Source organism: Lactuca sativa, chromosome 9, assembly GCF_002870075.4.
Source record: "Lactuca sativa cultivar Salinas chromosome 9, Lsat_Salinas_v11, whole genome shotgun sequence".
Lineage (NCBI taxonomy): Eukaryota > Viridiplantae > Streptophyta > Magnoliopsida > Asterales > Asteraceae > Lactuca > Lactuca sativa.
In genome coordinates, this window is record NC_056631.2 from 115,853,611 (window position 1) to 115,872,160 (window position 18,550).

At 29.8% G+C, this 18,550-nt stretch overlaps 3 protein-coding genes across 3 annotated transcripts; 2 read left to right on the forward strand and 1 right to left on the reverse strand.

Annotated features, from left to right (window-relative positions):
- Nucleotides 1–4,074: 4,074 nt before the first annotated feature.
- On the forward strand, nt 4,075–6,135 carry LOC111913413 (protein CutA, chloroplastic). Its single transcript, XM_023909121.2, has 6 exons — nt 4,075–4,259; nt 4,377–4,495; nt 4,816–4,878; nt 5,489–5,520; nt 5,679–5,773; nt 5,912–6,135. The coding sequence occupies exons 1-6, from the start codon at nt 4,117–4,119 to the stop codon at nt 5,991–5,993; spliced, it is 534 nt and encodes a 177-aa protein (XP_023764889.1). The 5' UTR covers nt 4,075–4,116; the 3' UTR covers nt 5,994–6,135.
- A 2,273-nt stretch (nt 6,136–8,408) lies between these two features.
- On the reverse strand, nt 8,409–10,185 carry LOC111913414 (14-3-3-like protein GF14 kappa). Its single transcript, XM_023909122.3, has 4 exons — nt 9,605–10,185; nt 9,306–9,428; nt 8,728–8,844; nt 8,409–8,599 (listed from the first exon to the last, which is right to left on the reverse strand). The coding sequence occupies exons 1-4, from the start codon at nt 10,088–10,090 to the stop codon at nt 8,582–8,584; spliced, it is 744 nt and encodes a 247-aa protein (XP_023764890.1). The 5' UTR covers nt 10,091–10,185; the 3' UTR covers nt 8,409–8,581.
- Nucleotides 10,186–10,279: 94 nt separating this feature from the next.
- LOC111913412 (protein MAINTENANCE OF PSII UNDER HIGH LIGHT 1) lies at nt 10,280–14,330 on the forward strand. Its single transcript, XM_023909120.3, has 3 exons — nt 10,280–10,576; nt 12,932–13,066; nt 13,725–14,330. Exons 1-3 carry the CDS (start codon nt 10,394–10,396, stop codon nt 14,205–14,207), a joined length of 801 nt encoding a protein of 266 aa, XP_023764888.1. The 5' UTR covers nt 10,280–10,393; the 3' UTR covers nt 14,208–14,330.
- The last annotated feature ends 4,220 nt before the right edge of the window (nt 14,331–18,550 follow it).

Genomic DNA, 18,550 nt, shown 5'->3' on the forward strand with positions numbered 1-18,550 from the left:
AACGAAAATATAATATTATTGTGGGTTAAAAACGAAAGTATTTATAAGTACATTGCTATTTCGAATAAATAAGAAAAGTGGGTTGCAATTTCAGCTCAATCCAACAAAAACAATACTTTTCAATACAATTTCTGTCAACATATACAATTCGTCAAAAAACCTTTACAAATTATGTCCTAACTAATACATGATTACATCATCTAATACAATCTTCAGCTTCTTTGGTGTCTCCGTGCAACCCAAGATCTTTGCAATGCTAATAACCTGCACATGAGAATAACTTTGCATTTATAATTTGTTAAACGGAAATGGAAATATATACATTTTTTGTCCCCTTGATTATTGCTGGAAAAAAACTGAACTAAATTAACCTAAACATTATCCCTATTTATACTAATCTTAACCGAATCCTAAACAATCACATAAACTACATATAAAGGCAAGTTTCCTATTTTACCCCTGGAACTCAAATCTGTCCCATATTTTAGCCTTGTAGAAAAGATTTGTCTTCTATTTTCATGAGCCTTGATATTCTGTTGTAAGAGCAAGAATGAGATTAATTCTAATTTATAACCATTAAAGGGGAAGGAGAATAAAGAATATAAATAAGAAACAACCTCAGTCCTTGTTAATAAATCTTGAAACTTTTTTGTAGCTCCCATTAGCTTGTTCTTCAAATCATAACAAACAGTATTAGAATGGAAAATTGTATCTTTTCCATGTTTTGAAGAGTTTGCAAATCAGATACAGCTGCATTTAGAGCTGTTATATCGTTCTTTATCAAGGCTATTAGTTTTTGTATCTCCTTCAACGGATCATCAAAACCCAAGTAGAATAACATTGCTTCTATGTGGACATACTTATCTTTCATACCCTTCCAAACCATTATCGTGTAACAAATTGCTAAATTGACTTTCCTAATTGGTCATACAAGTAAAATAAACAATTAATCAGTGAAGAAACCTGTGGCTAGAATTACAAACTTAACTTTCCTAACAAAAACAATTAAAACCATAGTAATAGAACTTGTCTTCATTGCTTTAACAATATTTATGCTAAAATTGAAACCATATTTAGAACTGGGCAAGCCAAAACTAACTAGCGATCCACAAGCAATCTAGGAAGAGAAAAACAACTATGAGCATCCACAAAATAAGGGGAAATGGAGGAAAACAAACCAACAGCTGCAGAAGACCCAATCAAACTACTTTCTTTCAAATTTTGTAGTAACACAGTCACTTAATTCAATCAACACCCGAAATTGCATTTTTTTCCTAGCAAAAGAATCAGTCTTTTTACATATTGGGACAAGATTTCACTAAGACATTTAATCAAACTACTTTCTTTCAAATTTTGTAGTAACACAGTCACTTAATTCAATCAACACCCGAAATTGCATTTTTTTTCCTAGCAAAAGAATCAGTCTTTTTACATATTGGGACAAGATTTCACTAAGACATTTAATCAAACACCCGGTGTACATTACTATACATTACTAGAGACATTATATTTGAAAAGAAAATACATAGAAACTAATCACCATAGATGAACCTGCTATTGTTCAAACACCCCAATCTATAGAAATTACCTAATGCACACCAAGAAAAAAAATTGAAGAAGATGAAATCAAAAAATGTCTCAACTTATCACCTGGTATCGTTCAAACACCCCATTCGATTCTAAATAAGATAGGTTTGCTTTATCAATCTTCGTGATTAATATTATTGGGAAGAATTGATGCATATACGCAATAAGAAAACTCCAACACTAAACTTTTTCAATCTTCGTGATTAATATTACCTTAAATCACAATCTTTTTCAAATCAAGAAGCATCAATAAGCCAAGGACCCTAGGACCCAATTCCAATTTTGTGATGGTGATTTCCGGTGAAGAGTGACAAGTGAGGAGGAAAGAATGAGTCGGCAACAGAGAAAGAATGAGATTACGATAAAGAAAGAACGAATCAACGAAAGAGAAAGAATGAGATTTCTGTGAACTCTATGATTTGAATTCTAATTTCTATGAAATCGATTTAGTGAAGATGCGGATTTCTGGTGAAGAGTGAGAAGGGAAGAGGAAAAGGGGTGGGTGGTGGTGGCGGATGGGAACGTCGGTCGGACAAGGGGTGAGAAATGTTACAGAAAAATAAGAAGAAATCGATGTAATTAGAGAAAAGGAAAGGGGTACACAAAACTACGTAGTTTTGAGGATCGGGTATACAAGGTTAGCTACCTTAAGGGTATATTCACTTTACTATATATATATATATATATATATATATATATATATATATATATATATATATATATATATATATACTATCTTATAAAACAAATCCCACTATTTCTAAAAATAGATTGAATAAAATAATAATATTTTTTTAAGACGTCCAAATCATTAAGCTAATTGTACAACTAATCACTAATAAAATAATATTAAAATTTAAACAAACTCCTATAAATCTTCTCTTCCAAGGTTTTGACCAGATCCTTTTTCATCCAAATAAATACTCAACACCCTATAATTTGGTCATTTCATGAATTTTCTTTATTTTTAATATGACATGTTTTCTAAAACAAACTAGTGATTGAATTGAAAATAACCATTCTCCATCGAAAAGAAATTAATTGTCGAAACAAACTATTTGTTGTCCGCCGCTTTGCGTGGGTAAACGGCTAGTGTGTGTGTGTGTGTATATATATATATATATATATATATATATATATATATATATATATATATATATTAGTGACTCACACGAACATTTATTTTACCATGAATAAATTTATTTAAGCACAAACTGTTAATAGTGTTATTTTGTTTTAGAAGACGATTCACGAGGTAGATGATCATTTTGTTAAGAAAAATGGTAAAATGAACGATATAGACATATCTTTGTGGTTAAATAAATTTATTCACGGTAAATGTTTGTGTGAGTCATTGATTGTTCACGAAGGAGCCTCTTAAATCTCAAATTTATATTTGTTTTCTACTTTTAAGGTATCTTCAACCCCACACTAAACTTTATATTAAATTTATTTTTGCATTAAAATGCTCTAATGTGACACTAAACATAACATTATATATAATTAGTAAACAGTATAACATTAAATATATTATTAAATATACTGTTGAATTGTTGATAAATATAATGTTATATTACGTTAAGAAAATTGGATAAAATATATATATATATATATATATATATATATATATATATATATATATATATATATATATATATATATATATATATATATAATATTTTTTTTAGCATTAAGTATAGTATAAAGGGTTGGAAAGAATTTATTTGTTGCATTATCTTTTACATTATATTTATCACTTTAGTATAAATATAAAATGTTAAGGTTGGAGATAGTCTTAAATCACATCTTAACAACTAACTATCATTTTAATGCTAAAAAGTATTATTTTGATTTTCTTTCTAATATTACGATTGGAAATATGAAATGGATTATGTCAATTTAAATCCAACAAATAAGACAACTATTTTTGGATGGTTTCTCTAAAAGATTAGAACTCAGTAGAACTGTAAAAAAGACCGAACCAAAAAAAAAAAAAACAATCATTTTGAGACCAACACAATACTAATTCGGTTTCAAAAAAGACAGGTAACTAAAGTTTATAAAAATATCATTTTCGTGTTAATTTATATAATTATTAATCACATTTCATCTAACTTTTTTTTCTTTTATTAAACTTAAGTTTATCGTTTTTAATAAATCTTAATCTATCATTTTGGTGTTAATCACATATTATTAGTTAATGGAAAATTTTGAAATAAAAAATACTAAGTTGAACCGAAAAAACTCAGAAACAGAAACAGAACCAAAAAATGTGCAAGAAAAGACCGTAAGACTGGATCGAAAAAGTCCGGCCCGAAACCGTTTGAGACTGGTCCGATAAAAGACCGAATCGTTACAAGAAAGACTGATCCGACAAAAGATTTTACCGTTTCAGACCGCCCATATGCAGCTAACGTGTTTTAGGCCCATATCAAAGCCCATTGGGCTTTAAGAAGCCCAATAAAACCGAATTTTTTTGAGATGATCACAAATGCAAAATGGAATCAAAAATCAAAATAAAGCTTTAAAATGTCCATTTCTGCGCTTATTCCGATCGTCTCTTCGTCGGCGGTTCGTCGGCGATTGCCATTAGTGGGTGCCTTTTGTTTGCTCAGCTTAGGTCTCCACAATCTTCACCCATCACTTTCTCTCTCTTCCAATCCCCTATCACGGTACCCTTCTCTCTGCTCCTCCAATTCCTAGGGTTCTTCTTTGCCCTAATTCGCTTTTGTATCTATCTGCGTGTTATAGTGACTTGAAAAAATTGCTAACATCTTCAATCGGTTTAGGTTGAGTTTCGGTAGCAAAACGCAGGGATTTCGTAGTAGCAGTATAAGAATGGAAGCATCAAATCAAACGACTGTGCCAAGTATCGTTGTGTACGTGACTGTACCAAACAAAGAGGCAGGTTCGTTGCAGATAATTCGATTCTCTTTTTATTGTTCACTGCGAATTTTGCATTTGGATGAAACTGATTGATTTATGCATTATAAATTTATAATGGATGCTATCAAGGTACTTTCTTAACATTACAAACTCTATACAATGGGTTATTTATGCTGATTTATGAAGATAGTAACAATTTTTCTAGGGTTTTTTGTTTTGATTTGTGGAAAGGAATCAAGTCGCTTTAAAACGGATAAAAACTCTTTTACAGTCTCATTGTTTCTTAGGAATACTTGTTCCAAACTTCTGAATGCTGATTTTCTAATGCTTCGTTTTGTTTAGGTAAGAAATTAGCAGCAAGCATTGTCAAAGAAAAACTTGCAGCTTGTGTCAACAGAGTACCAGGTATATCTCACTCACTCTTTCTAAGTTTTCGTAAAAGATGTTTGTCCTTCTCATTGCATGATTGTATAACTAAAGTTGATGTGCGTTCTTTTGTAGTTACATGGTTTATGCTAAAAGATTTTTCTTTGCTTCATACACATGCTTATTGTTAAAATAAAAGGAACTCCATACTTTGCAAAAATGGACACAATGGTTCCCTTTGGATGATTTTTTGTATCATATATAAGCTTTTTTAGGTCTTTCCAGTTTTCATTGTGCTTCGATCAGTTATTTTGTTGGATATAAATATTTAGGATCTTTTTTGATATCATATATTGTGAATTTCCATGCTTTTATCAATTTCAACTTCAACAAGTTTAGATATTTGATTCATATGTTTATTGTTTTATGCAACTAAAAACCTAAATCGACCTAACAAGGGATTGAGGGAAATGACTTAAAGACCCTTAACCCAAGCATTGACCCTACTTATTAACCTTGACCAGTTGACTTTCCCTTTCTTTGCATATCTAATCCTTATAATGAGGTACACCGCATTAAATATATATCTGGACTTAAATATCATATATCATAAAAGTTTGACCTTTTGACTTTTTTTTTTCAATCACAGGCATCGAGTCAGTATACCTGTGGGAAGGAGAGGTAAGATTTCTATTTTGGCTTATGCCCTATTTTTTTTTAATAATATATAAAATATTTGAGAAAATCAGTATATGATAAAATGGAAGGAAAACATAAATGAGCCCAATTTTGTAAAAAGTTAGGACTTGATGATACTTAAAAGTGAGTTGAATTTTCAGATACAAACAGATTCAGAGGAACTGCTGATAATTAAAACTAGAGAATCCCTTTTGAGTGCTCTAACTGAGCATGTGAAGGCAAATCATGAATACGAGTAAGTGATTTTTTATTTTATTTTATTTTTCATTTGGTGTTGTATGTATGAATGATGTTTAAAGATTATTTGAGAAAAAATAAATAAGGTTAAATATATAAAAAGTTATTTGATGTTGAAACTTGAAACTTGAAACAGAGTGCCTGAAGTGATTGCAATGCCTATAACTGGTGGCAGTGTCGCCTACTTGGAATGGCTCAAAAACAGCACAAGGGAGTGAGTTGTAAATTGTAATTGTGATTTTCTTCATATCATATGGTGTGAGAATTATGTCTGTAAAAATGGTCTTACTATGAATATGATTTTAAACCCTAATCAATCTAGTAGTTAAGAAATAAGATCATTGGGCTTGTTATTTAATATTTACATCGTCTTCCTTGCTATATATATGGACATTGTGATAACATGTTACCATATTTTATGTGGGTTGTTGGTCTGGGTGGGTCAGCGGTCCGGATTTGTGACCCGCATACAAAAAAAAGGGAAGGGAGAGTGTGATTAATGACAAGCAAAGCACCTTGTGAATATGGTTTACTTTAAAAACGCCAGAGTTTATGAACATTGCTTGAAATTATTAAACAAAATAATAAAATCAATATTTGTAGTAAATTAAACGAATGGTCTTTGTGGTTTGAGGTAAGTTGCCTATTTAGTCTTCAAACCTTTTTTTTCAACTTTTTAATAAGTTATATTTTTTTTTGCATGGTTGGTTGTCTAACATTAAAAAAAAAAAAAAAAAAATACTATTTTGCCCTTGATTTAATCTATTATATTATTAATCTGCTTAATAAAATACCTAAGTTATTGCATATTGGCAACACTAGTACCCCAATCTTACTACTGCACACCCAAAAGCTATGGCACATTGACACCGCCCAGTCAATGGCCTCATCTCTTCCAGAAATCAATATAGAACTTGATGAAATCTGAAAGTTGACCATGTTTGCTCAAATCCATTTTTAAAGCAAATCTACCCATCTTTTTCTTCAGCGAGACTATAAAAACATGTAGAAAAAATCTGTGCAATTCCAAAAATACCTATAAAACAAATAAAGTAAAACTTAGATGTCATACACCAAATGCATGATCCTTTCACAAACCAAAAAACATCTAAACCAGTTACAAAATAATAGTAATAATAATAATTAAATAAAAATAGGTGAAGCAAATACTCTACTAGAAATTAGATGGAAAAGAAAAACGTCTTTGATGTAGTACACCAACAAACCTAAGATGCAAGATCTATTCAATGAACCCTAAACCTTGAATAATTGGCGAATTAAACTAAAATTCCTAATATATATTTGACTTATATAATACCAATTAATTGTTTGATTTTTTGACGAGGAATTTTAGTTTAATTCGCCTATTGTAGAATAAATTGCACCAATTGTCTTGTCTTTTGTTGATTCGCTTTCCAATTTCATCTCTCTCTCTCTCTCTCTCTCTCTCTCTCTCTCTCTCTCTCTCTCTCTCTCTCTCTCTCTCTCTCTCTCTCCGCCCCTAAATCGCAAAGCAATAACAATTGTTTGTTAAATTCTACTTTTTTGAGAAAAAATTTGCGATTTGGGGCAATGGATCGATGAAGCTTCTGGTCTAGGGGATTTTTGTTATTTGGTGGGTTTTTCATATGTTCATAGAAAATCCAAATTTATAGGACCCAACGATCAATCCTTAAGCTTTAATTTTTTACTTTTTTCAAATGAGGCTTCAAGGTGCCTACTTTTGGGTTAGAGCATTAGTATATTGTTTAAAGATTAGTATTTTTTTAGGGTTTTTTTTTCTTTTTTTTTTTTTTTTTTTTTTTTGAATTTTGGATTCCCCACCAAAGATAGTTCATGGTTTCACTTGTATGTCTAATTCAAAAGAGATGGAGGTGAAAAGCTGCATTTTTGCAATTTGGATTCAAGATTTCCGAATGTGAAATAGTTGGTGATTTCAAACCCAGATTCTTGAGACAAAACCTTTAATCCTAAACTTCGGGTCTGTTCATCTTCATCTAGTATTATGGGTTTTTTGAACTAGATTTGGTTTCGGGTTTGGCTATGTGTTGAGAAGTTGAGTATGTTGGAAGGTGGTGTATTGTTGGAAAGTTGAGAATGAAAGGTTGCTAAGTGAAGCTTACTTAGTTACCACGTAGCAGTGGCTAGGTATCCACCTCACAACTTTTTATCTGAATTAGCATCGAAACCTCTTATAAGGGGTTGATTCACGATTTCAACTGATCACATTCTACTTCATTCCTTTAGAAAAAAATAATAATAATAATAAATAAATTTGAGAGGTCTTTTAAAACAAACGTGACAAATTCATTGACATTTCTCCAAATTAAAAATTTAGTATTTTTTCAAAAAGAAAAATATCATTAACCCTAACTGACCCAATCCCTGGTTAGTGATTGTGATTTGTGAAAGATGTCTATCTTTCCATCATCCATTCTTTCTAATTTGAACTCAGCTTAGAGCATGGCTAGAAAGAACTCCATTGTTAGATAAATCTTCTCTAATTTTACCTTCTAATTATTTATTATTCCTTTCATAATTTTTAACACCATCTAAATGTTAAAAAAAAGTGTTATATTTTGCGGGTTGGGTTGAATTTACACAAGAAAGAGATTGAAAGTACAATGCAATAATAAGAAGAAATGAAAGTATGATGCTATAGTACACAAATAAATACAAGTATGTTGTTATTTCTTGCATTTAGCAAACAATTTCAGCATATAAAACAGATAATGTTGACAGAATTAGTTAGCATCATAGAAAGAGTCAATGACATACATGTTCCAGTCTTCAACAGCATAAGTATTTAGGGCTCATCCAAGTCCTGTAATACACCCAACATAAAAGTGTCTCAAGTCATTCCACTATAGTACTACATTATTTAATTATAATTAATCTATTTTTTTTATTTATAAAAATAATATATTAAACATATCAAAATTTTATTGAAACCTGTGCATCTGAAGTCCAAAGAGTGAGATTGTCCCTCAATAGTTGCATAATCAGAGTGCTATCCTTGTACGAGTCTTCACCCAGAGTGTCCAGCTCAGCAATGGCTTCCTCAAATGCCTACCATATGGGAATAAAAAAAAAGGGAAATATAAGAAAAAATTAATATATCAAAATATAACTAGGGTGTAAAGTGTAAACTCAAGTGTTATGTAATGTAAGGGCCAAAATGGACAAAACCTATAAGAGTATTAAGAGGTTGGAGTACTCCTCAAAAAAAGCTACTTAAAAAGCTTTCCAAAAGCTTATTCAAACAGTAAAAAGCTTTACAAAAAGCTAACATTGAAGATGCTATTAGGGTGCTATAACCAACAAATAAATACAATTATGTTGCTATATGTTCCATTTAGCCCATTAATTTATGAATCCTCTGTAATTAGTTTTGAATTACCCCTGCAGAATCATCATCTGCAGGAATCATTGAATGTGAAATTGATGCAACAGGCAATAACAGACATTAAATCCTCACAATAGAATAGAAGAAAATCAAGAAAAGCAATTCAAATTGGTATCCAGATTACCTGTTTTGCCATGCTACATGCCTTGTCAGATGAATTCAGAATCTCATAGTAGAACACCGAGTAATTAAGTGCCAGACCCAATCTTATTGGATGTGTTGGAGCCAAATCCACCAGTGCAATATCCTTCACCACACAACAATATGTTTACAAGATTATATAATCTACTGTTCTTCAAGTTCAATTAGAAGATTCGAACATATGTAAAGCAGAAAAGTGAATCTATATACAAAATTGAACAAAGTAGAAGATTGGTAAATCAAATTATAGAACAGATCTTGAGGATTGAAGAGAAAACCTACCTGAGCAGCTTTATAGGAGTTCATAGTAGCCTCTGCTGATGCCTTTCGCTCATCTCCAGCTTTAAATTCAGCCAAATAACGATGATAATCTCCTTTCATCTTCAAATAAAACACCTTCGATTCACCGGTGGATGCCGATGGCACCAGATGCGAATCCATGAGCTTCAATATTCCCGAGCACACATCCGATAGCTCATCCTCGACCTTAGATCTGTAGTCCTTGACAAGCATGACGTGGTCATCGTTTTTTCGGGACTCCTCCTTTTGTTCGATCGATGAGACGATTCGCCAAGCCGCTCGAAGAGAGCCGATAACGTTCTTGTAGGCAACTGATAAAAGGTTACGCTCCTCGACAGTCAGCTCAGCCGCCGGCGTCGTCGCAACGACGAGCTTTTCCATGGATTTCACCATCTCTTCGTACCTCTCGGCTTGCTCCGCAAGCTTCGCCATGTACACATACTGCTCTCTCGTTAAATTTTCCGGCATGGTGATGGTGGTTGTGAAAGAGAAAGAGAGGCGACTGAGAAAATACTGTGGGATTAGGTGTTTGGCGGTATGTATTGGATCGGGTCCCAGCAGTCGCTGTCAGACCGATTAAAAACAATCGACGCTGGAGAAGAAGACAGCGCGACTGCTAAATATTAGCCACACGCACACTCTCAAAAGAAATCCCAAACCACCATGGCTACACAAACACAAACACAAACACAAACATTTGATAAAAACTGTTCCTCTAATTCATACTTTATCATTGATTCCTAAGACAAGCGAAGCTTTGAATTTCATCAAATGGCTTCATCTGCTGCTGCGTTATCAGCAAACAGCTGTAGCACAAACATGAGGTTACGATTCTTTAACAACGATCCTTATAGGAAGCAACAGAAGCAGAATCTCAATTTTTTTAAAATTCGAGCTTCCTCCTCCGATGAGCAAGACGACTGCAATGTTGAAGAATGCGCCCCGGACAAAGAGGTATTGAATCTGTTTTGAGGTGGATTTTGTTTTAGAATTGTTTCATTTCATAGTGATTTTTGATACTAGTGATTTTAAATTTAAATTTAAATTTTAATATGTATTTTATCATGAATTTAACATCTACCCTAATATATCTCTGGCAAAATACCGATTTTATCATGAATTTTACATCAACGCTGATACCTCTATATTACTAAAAACTTATAATTATTAGTCACTTTTTCAACAAATTATTAATTAAACATGATTATGTAGCATTTTCAATATAGAAATACAATAATTATCGACAATCATAAACAAAACTTATTCAAGACAAATTTAAATTTCTCTTAAAAATCAATGATCAAATAAATAATTGTCTAATTTATTATCAACATAAATGTTTTTTAAAACATAAAAAATAATGAGAAATGACAAGTGTATTTTTTATAGAACATTTGAAAAGAAAACATAAATTATGAGAAAATGACAAATGATATTAATAACTATTCTTTTATTAGTAAAGGAATATATTATTCGGTATGAGCCATTATCAAAATTTACTTGCATAATTTTAAATTCCTATCAACTTTGAAAGTATAAAAACGGTTAAACAAAAGAAATAACAATCTACTTTCATTAGAAAGGTGTATTATAGTATCTACTTTCATCTTATAGCATTCTATTTTGAAAAAAAACTACCAATCAATACTTCTATATCATTGTCAACCTAATACCAAGCACTTTTCATTAGGGGAAAAGCAAAAATTGCAAAAACCGCAAAAACAAAATAAAAATAAAAAATAAAAATTGAAACCCAACATAAAACTGATGGTTTGGGTTCCAATTTTTCAAAAACCAAAATATTCGGTTCGGTTTCGGTTTTAGGAATTAGAAAGCTGTAAAAAACCGAACCGCACAGTATAAATTGCTTATAAATATATTTAATTTATAGATATTATATATACAAATATGTATAGTTCTATAACAATTAGTAGCATGGCGAGTTGGTTTAGATGGTGAACATATGAATTTGAGGTCTATATACAAGTACAGTATTGGCCTCCATTGTAAATAAGAGACATCATATGATATCTTCCTAGAAGGTATTTGTTTCCATCGGTTGACATGAAAAAATAAGCTTGGAACATTTGAAGTGATGGATTCTTGCTGTATTAAATGGCTTCTTGTTTTAGCTAAATTTCTACTCTAAACAGTTATAAAACTAATAATGTCATGGGCTTTGTGTTTTCGTTCATCCAATAAATTTCTTTTTCCTTGTACTTGGTGAGTCTCGCATCGCAGTTACCCATTTGATTATCCTCAAGCTTCCTACCATTACATTCATATTATAATTCAGACGAGTTTCAAATAATACCCAATGTCGTTCTATATATCTAAGAATTAATGTATTCATTTTGTTTCATTTGGGTTGTGTTTGTTACATTGGAATGGAGTAAACAAGTTTTCTAGTGTTAGTTTTTATAAGAAGGGCATTCACGTCTTTTTCACATATGGGAGATCGAGACCGTGTCTCTATCCCAACTTGTTTCACTACAAAAAATACAATAGGTGTCCTATTCGGTCCCCAGTCCATTGTTTACCAAGCCCAAAACACACATTTTTCATATTTACTCTAATAAATGAAGGTTTTTTTGCCACATGTCCTCTTCTCCTTCATTTGGACACATGGCATTTTCTAAAAATTTTAAATTTTCTATTTTCCACTTGTCATTTTATTGTATTTTTCATCTTATTAAATTAAAATTTCACATTTAATATATAAGGTAATATATATGTAAAGTATTTATTAGAAATGGTTTATATATGTAATGTATCCACTCATTAATTTTAATAATTCAAAATATTTCTCATTTTTCTTATAAATTCAAACTTTTCAAATTGTTAAAATTTTATATTTAATTTTTTTAAATAACCCCATGTAATACATGGGTCTCACACATAGTTTTTCAGTATATACGTAACATAATAGACGGGTATTGATGTTAATCTTTATTTGTGAAGTAAAGGTTTAACATGATAATAATAATAATAATAATAATAATAATAATAATAATAACAACATCTTGGAGTCTTAGGCCCCAAAACATGACAGATGGTCTTGTACTGTGTTTTACATGCATTGGACTGAATATGTCAATGGGACAACTATTGTCAAATGCCATCTGTGTAAGAAACAAGCTCTAACAAATTCATACATGTTTCGGTTTTTTTGTAAAAGAAATATATTGAAATCGGTTTTTTTGTAAAATAAATATATTGAAATCGGTTGAAGTTTCATCGATTGCATGATAATTTATAGTATTTTTTTCTAGTAGTAAATTGTGATAAATATCGGTTGTGGAAAAATAGGTGGGGAAAGTGAGCATGGAGTGGTTAGCCGGGGAGAAAACCAAAGTGGCGGGAACATTCCCACCCCGTAGACGTGAATGGAGTGGTTATGTTGAGAAGGACACAGCTGGCCAAACAAATATATATTCAGTTGAGGTTAGTTATTCCAAGGTTTTTTTTTCCACACGTTTAAAGTTACAAAAACAATTCATGTAATGAAAGGAAAATTCACAATTTGATTTAATTTTATTTGTAAGTAATTTTTATTAACATAAATTTTAAAATTATAATTAAATTTCATGTACTGTACTTCATTTTTTTTCAATTCTAAAAAAATACTTCGTAAAACTTCGAATTCTATAAAAACCACTAAAGTTTGTAATTTGTTCGGATTAACCACTCAGAAGAAAAAAAAAATATCGTATTTAACCATTAAGAATATTTTTGTTCTACAAAACCATCTTCAACCAGAAAAATCATCTTCCAATTGCTTTTTACAGTTAATTACCGGAGAAAATTTTGTGGTTTTTTTAAAAAAACAATGGGTGAATATTCTTTCAGTGGTTAAACTGAAAATAAAGTAGAGTGTGGTTTTTAATTTTTATGGAGTTTGACCAAATTATAATTCCAATTTCTACATGTTAGTTGAGTTTAATGGGGTTTTTGTTATGCTTAATTTTTATTTTTGTCACGAAAAACTATCCATTGTAACTACATATAATATTAAAAAAAAAAATGGTTCGTATCCTACAATCTAAACCAAACATGAAAGCATGTAATAAAAATGAATAATAATTTGATAGTGATGGTGCAGCCTGCAGTTTACGTGGCAGAGAGTGCAATCAGCTCAGGGAGTTCGGGTACATCTGCAGATGGAGCCGAAAACACAGCAGCCCTAGTTGGTTTCTCAGGCATTATTGCTGTTGCTGCAGCATCTGTGATACTCCTTCAAGTTGGGAAGAACTCACCTCCTCCAATAAAAACATTCGATTATGCGGGCCCCTCCCTTAGTTACTACATTACCAAATTTAAACCTTCAGAAATTGTCCCAACACAAGCTTCGGATGAAATACCAGAGAGCTCAATCCCAACACAAGCTTCAGATGCTGTCATGTCATCAACTTCAGCTGAAACACCAGAGAGCTCAGTCTCAGTCCCAGTCCCAGTCCCACAAATTGATTCAGAAGCTTCTATTGATTCTACCACGGATGCAGTCACATCAACTTCAACTGAAAAATCGGAAGAGACTGCTATTGCGACTCCACAAGCATTAGAGGTTGAGGTAGGATCAGGATAAATTATAACGACCTATTATGGTTGTTCAATTTTTTTTTCTTATATGTAAGTTAAATGAAGTTTCCATGTATGTATTGTATACTTTCTGCTTTCTTCATCTTACCCATCCTAGCATTTTCTAGTATGATTTAGATTTACCTCACATTTCAGTAAGTAAGACTGAAACCGTTGCACTAAAATTGATATACATAACCAACAATAATGCCTCTACAAGATTTGGATTTTTTTTGGTTTTGGATTCGTACTTTTGTCTTTATTTTCATAGATATAGATTTCTAATATGCACAATTTGGTAATGATATCATTTTATGTGAGGTCCTAGTGTTATCACGGGTAGTGTTAATTATATCCTCTATTATTATTAAAGATTATTTATATAGATTTGACAAAATTACATAAATATTATTCTATTTTAATTTCTTTTATATATATTTTCTTAACTAAATAGAAATTGATGATCCATGAAATTTATGGAGGTTCACATGAAAAGATGACATTTGAGCATAAACATTTGAGTTTCTCGATTAACTTCTTAGTCAATCTCTCTTATTCTGAGGGTTAATCTTCTAACATCAACAATAACGTCAACAATGTGGAAATGTTGGGCTTGAACCATAAAAGACAATCTAATTTGGTTGTTATCTTCCTTGGCTTGGTGATTTTGGCTTCTACATCAAAGGCTTTTCAAGCAAATTAGTTTTGCTAAAGGTTAGTAATTCTTGATCCCTTTTGTTGTTGTTCATATTATTTAGACTAAAGGTCATTGTAAGTTTTAGTTGTTTGTTTGCTTTAGATTAAATATATATGTTTCCGCTGCCAATTGATAATCTATGGAAATATATAGGAAACCTATCAAATAGAAGTGCAAATAATGATTAAAGTTTGAGTTGGAAACTAAATCTAGTAGGACTCACAAGTTGTCAATTAACATGTTTAATTGATTTATTAGTGCATGTGAATTTCTCTTGTAGTCTAAATCGTTGGATTTAAGATTTGACTCTGGATGGTGATTATTCGGTGGTGAAGGAGACTAAACTTGTTATTGAAGTAGTTTATTTACATATTGTTGCTATGTCGAATTATTAGAGTAATAAACTACATATTAAAGTTAACATTTTTTGTTGGAGGTTTATTCTGAATCATTTACCAACAAGAGAAAATCTTACGTTGAGAGGGTTAGAAATTCATTCGATTTTATGTCCGATTTGTTCTTCGTCTACGGAGTCCGTAAACTATGTTCTTCTTGGTTGATAACCGGCAGAAGATATTTTTGTTGGGGTATGTTGTGAAGTGGATTTTCCAAGCCTTGTGTTGGGTGCAGATTTCCATTTTGTTAAAGAGTCTTTGGTACTGTCTTCGGTTTATTAAAGTGACTATCAAAGCAATGTGGGGTTGCATTTGGAGATTTTGAAATAAGTACATGTTTAATCTTTCTAAACCAAGAAATGATAAATTGTTTGGCGATATAATGACATTTTCTTTTTTCCTTGGGTTTCTTATAGGAAACATAAATTTCGTGTCAAGTGGAATTTATGGATCCCAAACCCAATTTTGAACCTAAAATTGTAATCTTGTTTATGCTCTAGCTTCTTGTTAGAACTTTCTTTTAATTTATATACTAGTTGTAAGACTCATGTATTATATGAGTTAATTTTTAAAAAATGTTAAATATAAAGGTTATAATATTTGAAAACTTTGAATTTATAAGAAAATAAAAAAATAATGATTTATTATAATGAAAATATTTTTTATCTTTTAAATTAAGAAAAAATAATTTAAATAAAGAGGAAAAATTAATGACCTTTAATTTTGAGAATTTTAAAATTAAAATGTAAGTTTATTAGTGAAATTAATATTCATTTATTACTACATTTATTGTAATTATTATATTAAAATATTCTGTGAAATTAATAAAATAGAAAAACTCATAAAATGACATCTGGAAAAAAAATTAATTCAAAATAACCACAAAATGACATTTGACAAATTGAATGAGAATCTACCCTAATAAATAAGAATGATTTTGTCACATGTCCTTCTCTCATTCGATTTGCCACATGTCATTTTGTCATAATTTAGAGATATGTTTATTTTCCACTTGTCATTTATTTCATTTTCCATTTCTAATATATTATTAATTAGTTTCCATAAATTAAACCTACCATAATAATATTAATTTCAAATTTTAAATTTTAATTTCAATTTCAATTTCAAATAAATTTACAGTTTAAACCTTTGTGTTTAACATTTTGTTATAATTAACCTGTTTAGTATACGGGTCTGATAACTAAACAACAATTCTAATTTATTTATTTTTTGCATGTTTTTTTTCTCATAATTTTTATTTATTTTAAATTTCAAATTCAAATAAACTTCTCATTTAATCGTTTTTATTTAACATTTTGTTTTAATCAACCCGTATAGTATACGGGTTTCACAAATAGTCTTCTCTGATAAATGAAGGTTTTTTTTGCCACTTGTCACACTCTCATGCATTATGCCGCATGTCATTTTGTCATAATTTTGAGATATTTATATCATTAATTTAGTTTCTATAAATTAAACATACAATAATAACTATAGTAATTTCAAATTTCAAACTTCAATTTTAATTTTAAATAAATTTAGAATTGAAACCTGCGTATTTAAAATTTTGTTATAATTAACACATTTAATACACAAGTCTCACAACTAAATACATAATTTTAATTTAATTTTTTCATTTTTTTTAATTTATACTTATTTCAAATTTCAAATTCAAATAAACTTGATGTTTAATCATTTGTATTTAACCTTTTGTTTTAATCAACCCGTATATTATACGGGTATCACAACTAGTATAATAAGTAACAAAAAAACTTTTATTTATTAGAGAGGATTCGACCTTTAAAAGCATAGATTTCACTCACGTTGGTTATTGTTTATTTGGTTTTTCTTTTTCCATATTAAAAATCACTAAAACCAAATAACATTACAATTTTTTCAATATATAATATAAGATGTAAAATAAAAATCTATTTGAAATAGAGATTTGTCTATTGATCATAGCAAAATTTCACATTTATATTTTCCCATAACAATTTTCATCATTTATTAATTTAAAGATTAATCAAAAAATCTTATATTTTGTGTTTTTTCCGGATTAAACCTCAAATTTATTTTTTACTTGTTAACAACCTTAAGTTTTTTCATTTTTTCCAAATTGACCATTTTAGTATTTTTTGCAAAAAAAAAAAGTAAAATGTGAGTTTTTTTTCTTTTGAGAAAAACTAAAAAAATTGAGTGTTTATCTAGAATAGTTTAGAATGTTGAAAGTTTTTTCCAGAAAAAAAAAAAAAAATACAAAGTTGAAGGTTTTTTCGAAAAAAAAAGGTACAAGGTCTTTCTTAGGCAAAAAAAAATGAACTTTAAGCTAGAAAAACACAAAATTCACAAAATATAAGGTTTTTTTTTTCTTTTTTATAGATGAGCCTTAATTTAAAGTAAAATTATTGGTATTTATCGGTTGCAATTTTGGTATGTTACTATATTTTAAAGATATGTTTTTTGTCCTTTACATAATTTGTTTTTTTATAGTTTTCGTTTTTATGAATATTACTTTTTATTATTATAATTTCTCAATTAATTGTGATTTATTTATCGTATACAGTATTTTCTGATTTATTTAAACGTTATACACTTTTATACTATTTATTTCGTATCAACTCACAAAGTTTATACGATCTTACTATCAACATCATTTAATATATTTGGACAATTAATCATGATTGATTTATATTATCTTGTAGTCTTGGTTTATATAAAATTTATAAACTTTTTATTGTATCTATGGTCGCTGTAACTTACAAAATTTATACTTTGCATCAAGCAATATACATTTATAAATCTTATTTTCGTCTACTCAAAACTTTATTTTATATATGACTTGTCATCAACATTCTATATAAACATTTAAAAATTACCTTATATATCATAATATATTTATCAATGTTTTAAAAACCGGTTTTTTAGTTGAACCGGTATGGTGACCGGTTCCCGGTTTAACCGCTTCGACCGCCGGGTGAACCGGTTTCTATATTTTTTCTATTTTTTAACTTTTTTTTTTCTATTTTCCTACACATACATACACATATAAATCATGAATTTGATGTTTACAAGTACAAACATTAAAAATACACAAAAATAAATAAATTGTAGATTAATTCAAATACACTAAAATAATACATAAACATAAGTTTTAGTGTTTTACATTAATCTATATACGTTAAAAAGAAAAAATAAAGTATAATACCGAAACAAAATATAGTTTTAGATGAATATGAACACATAAAAAAAACTTTATAA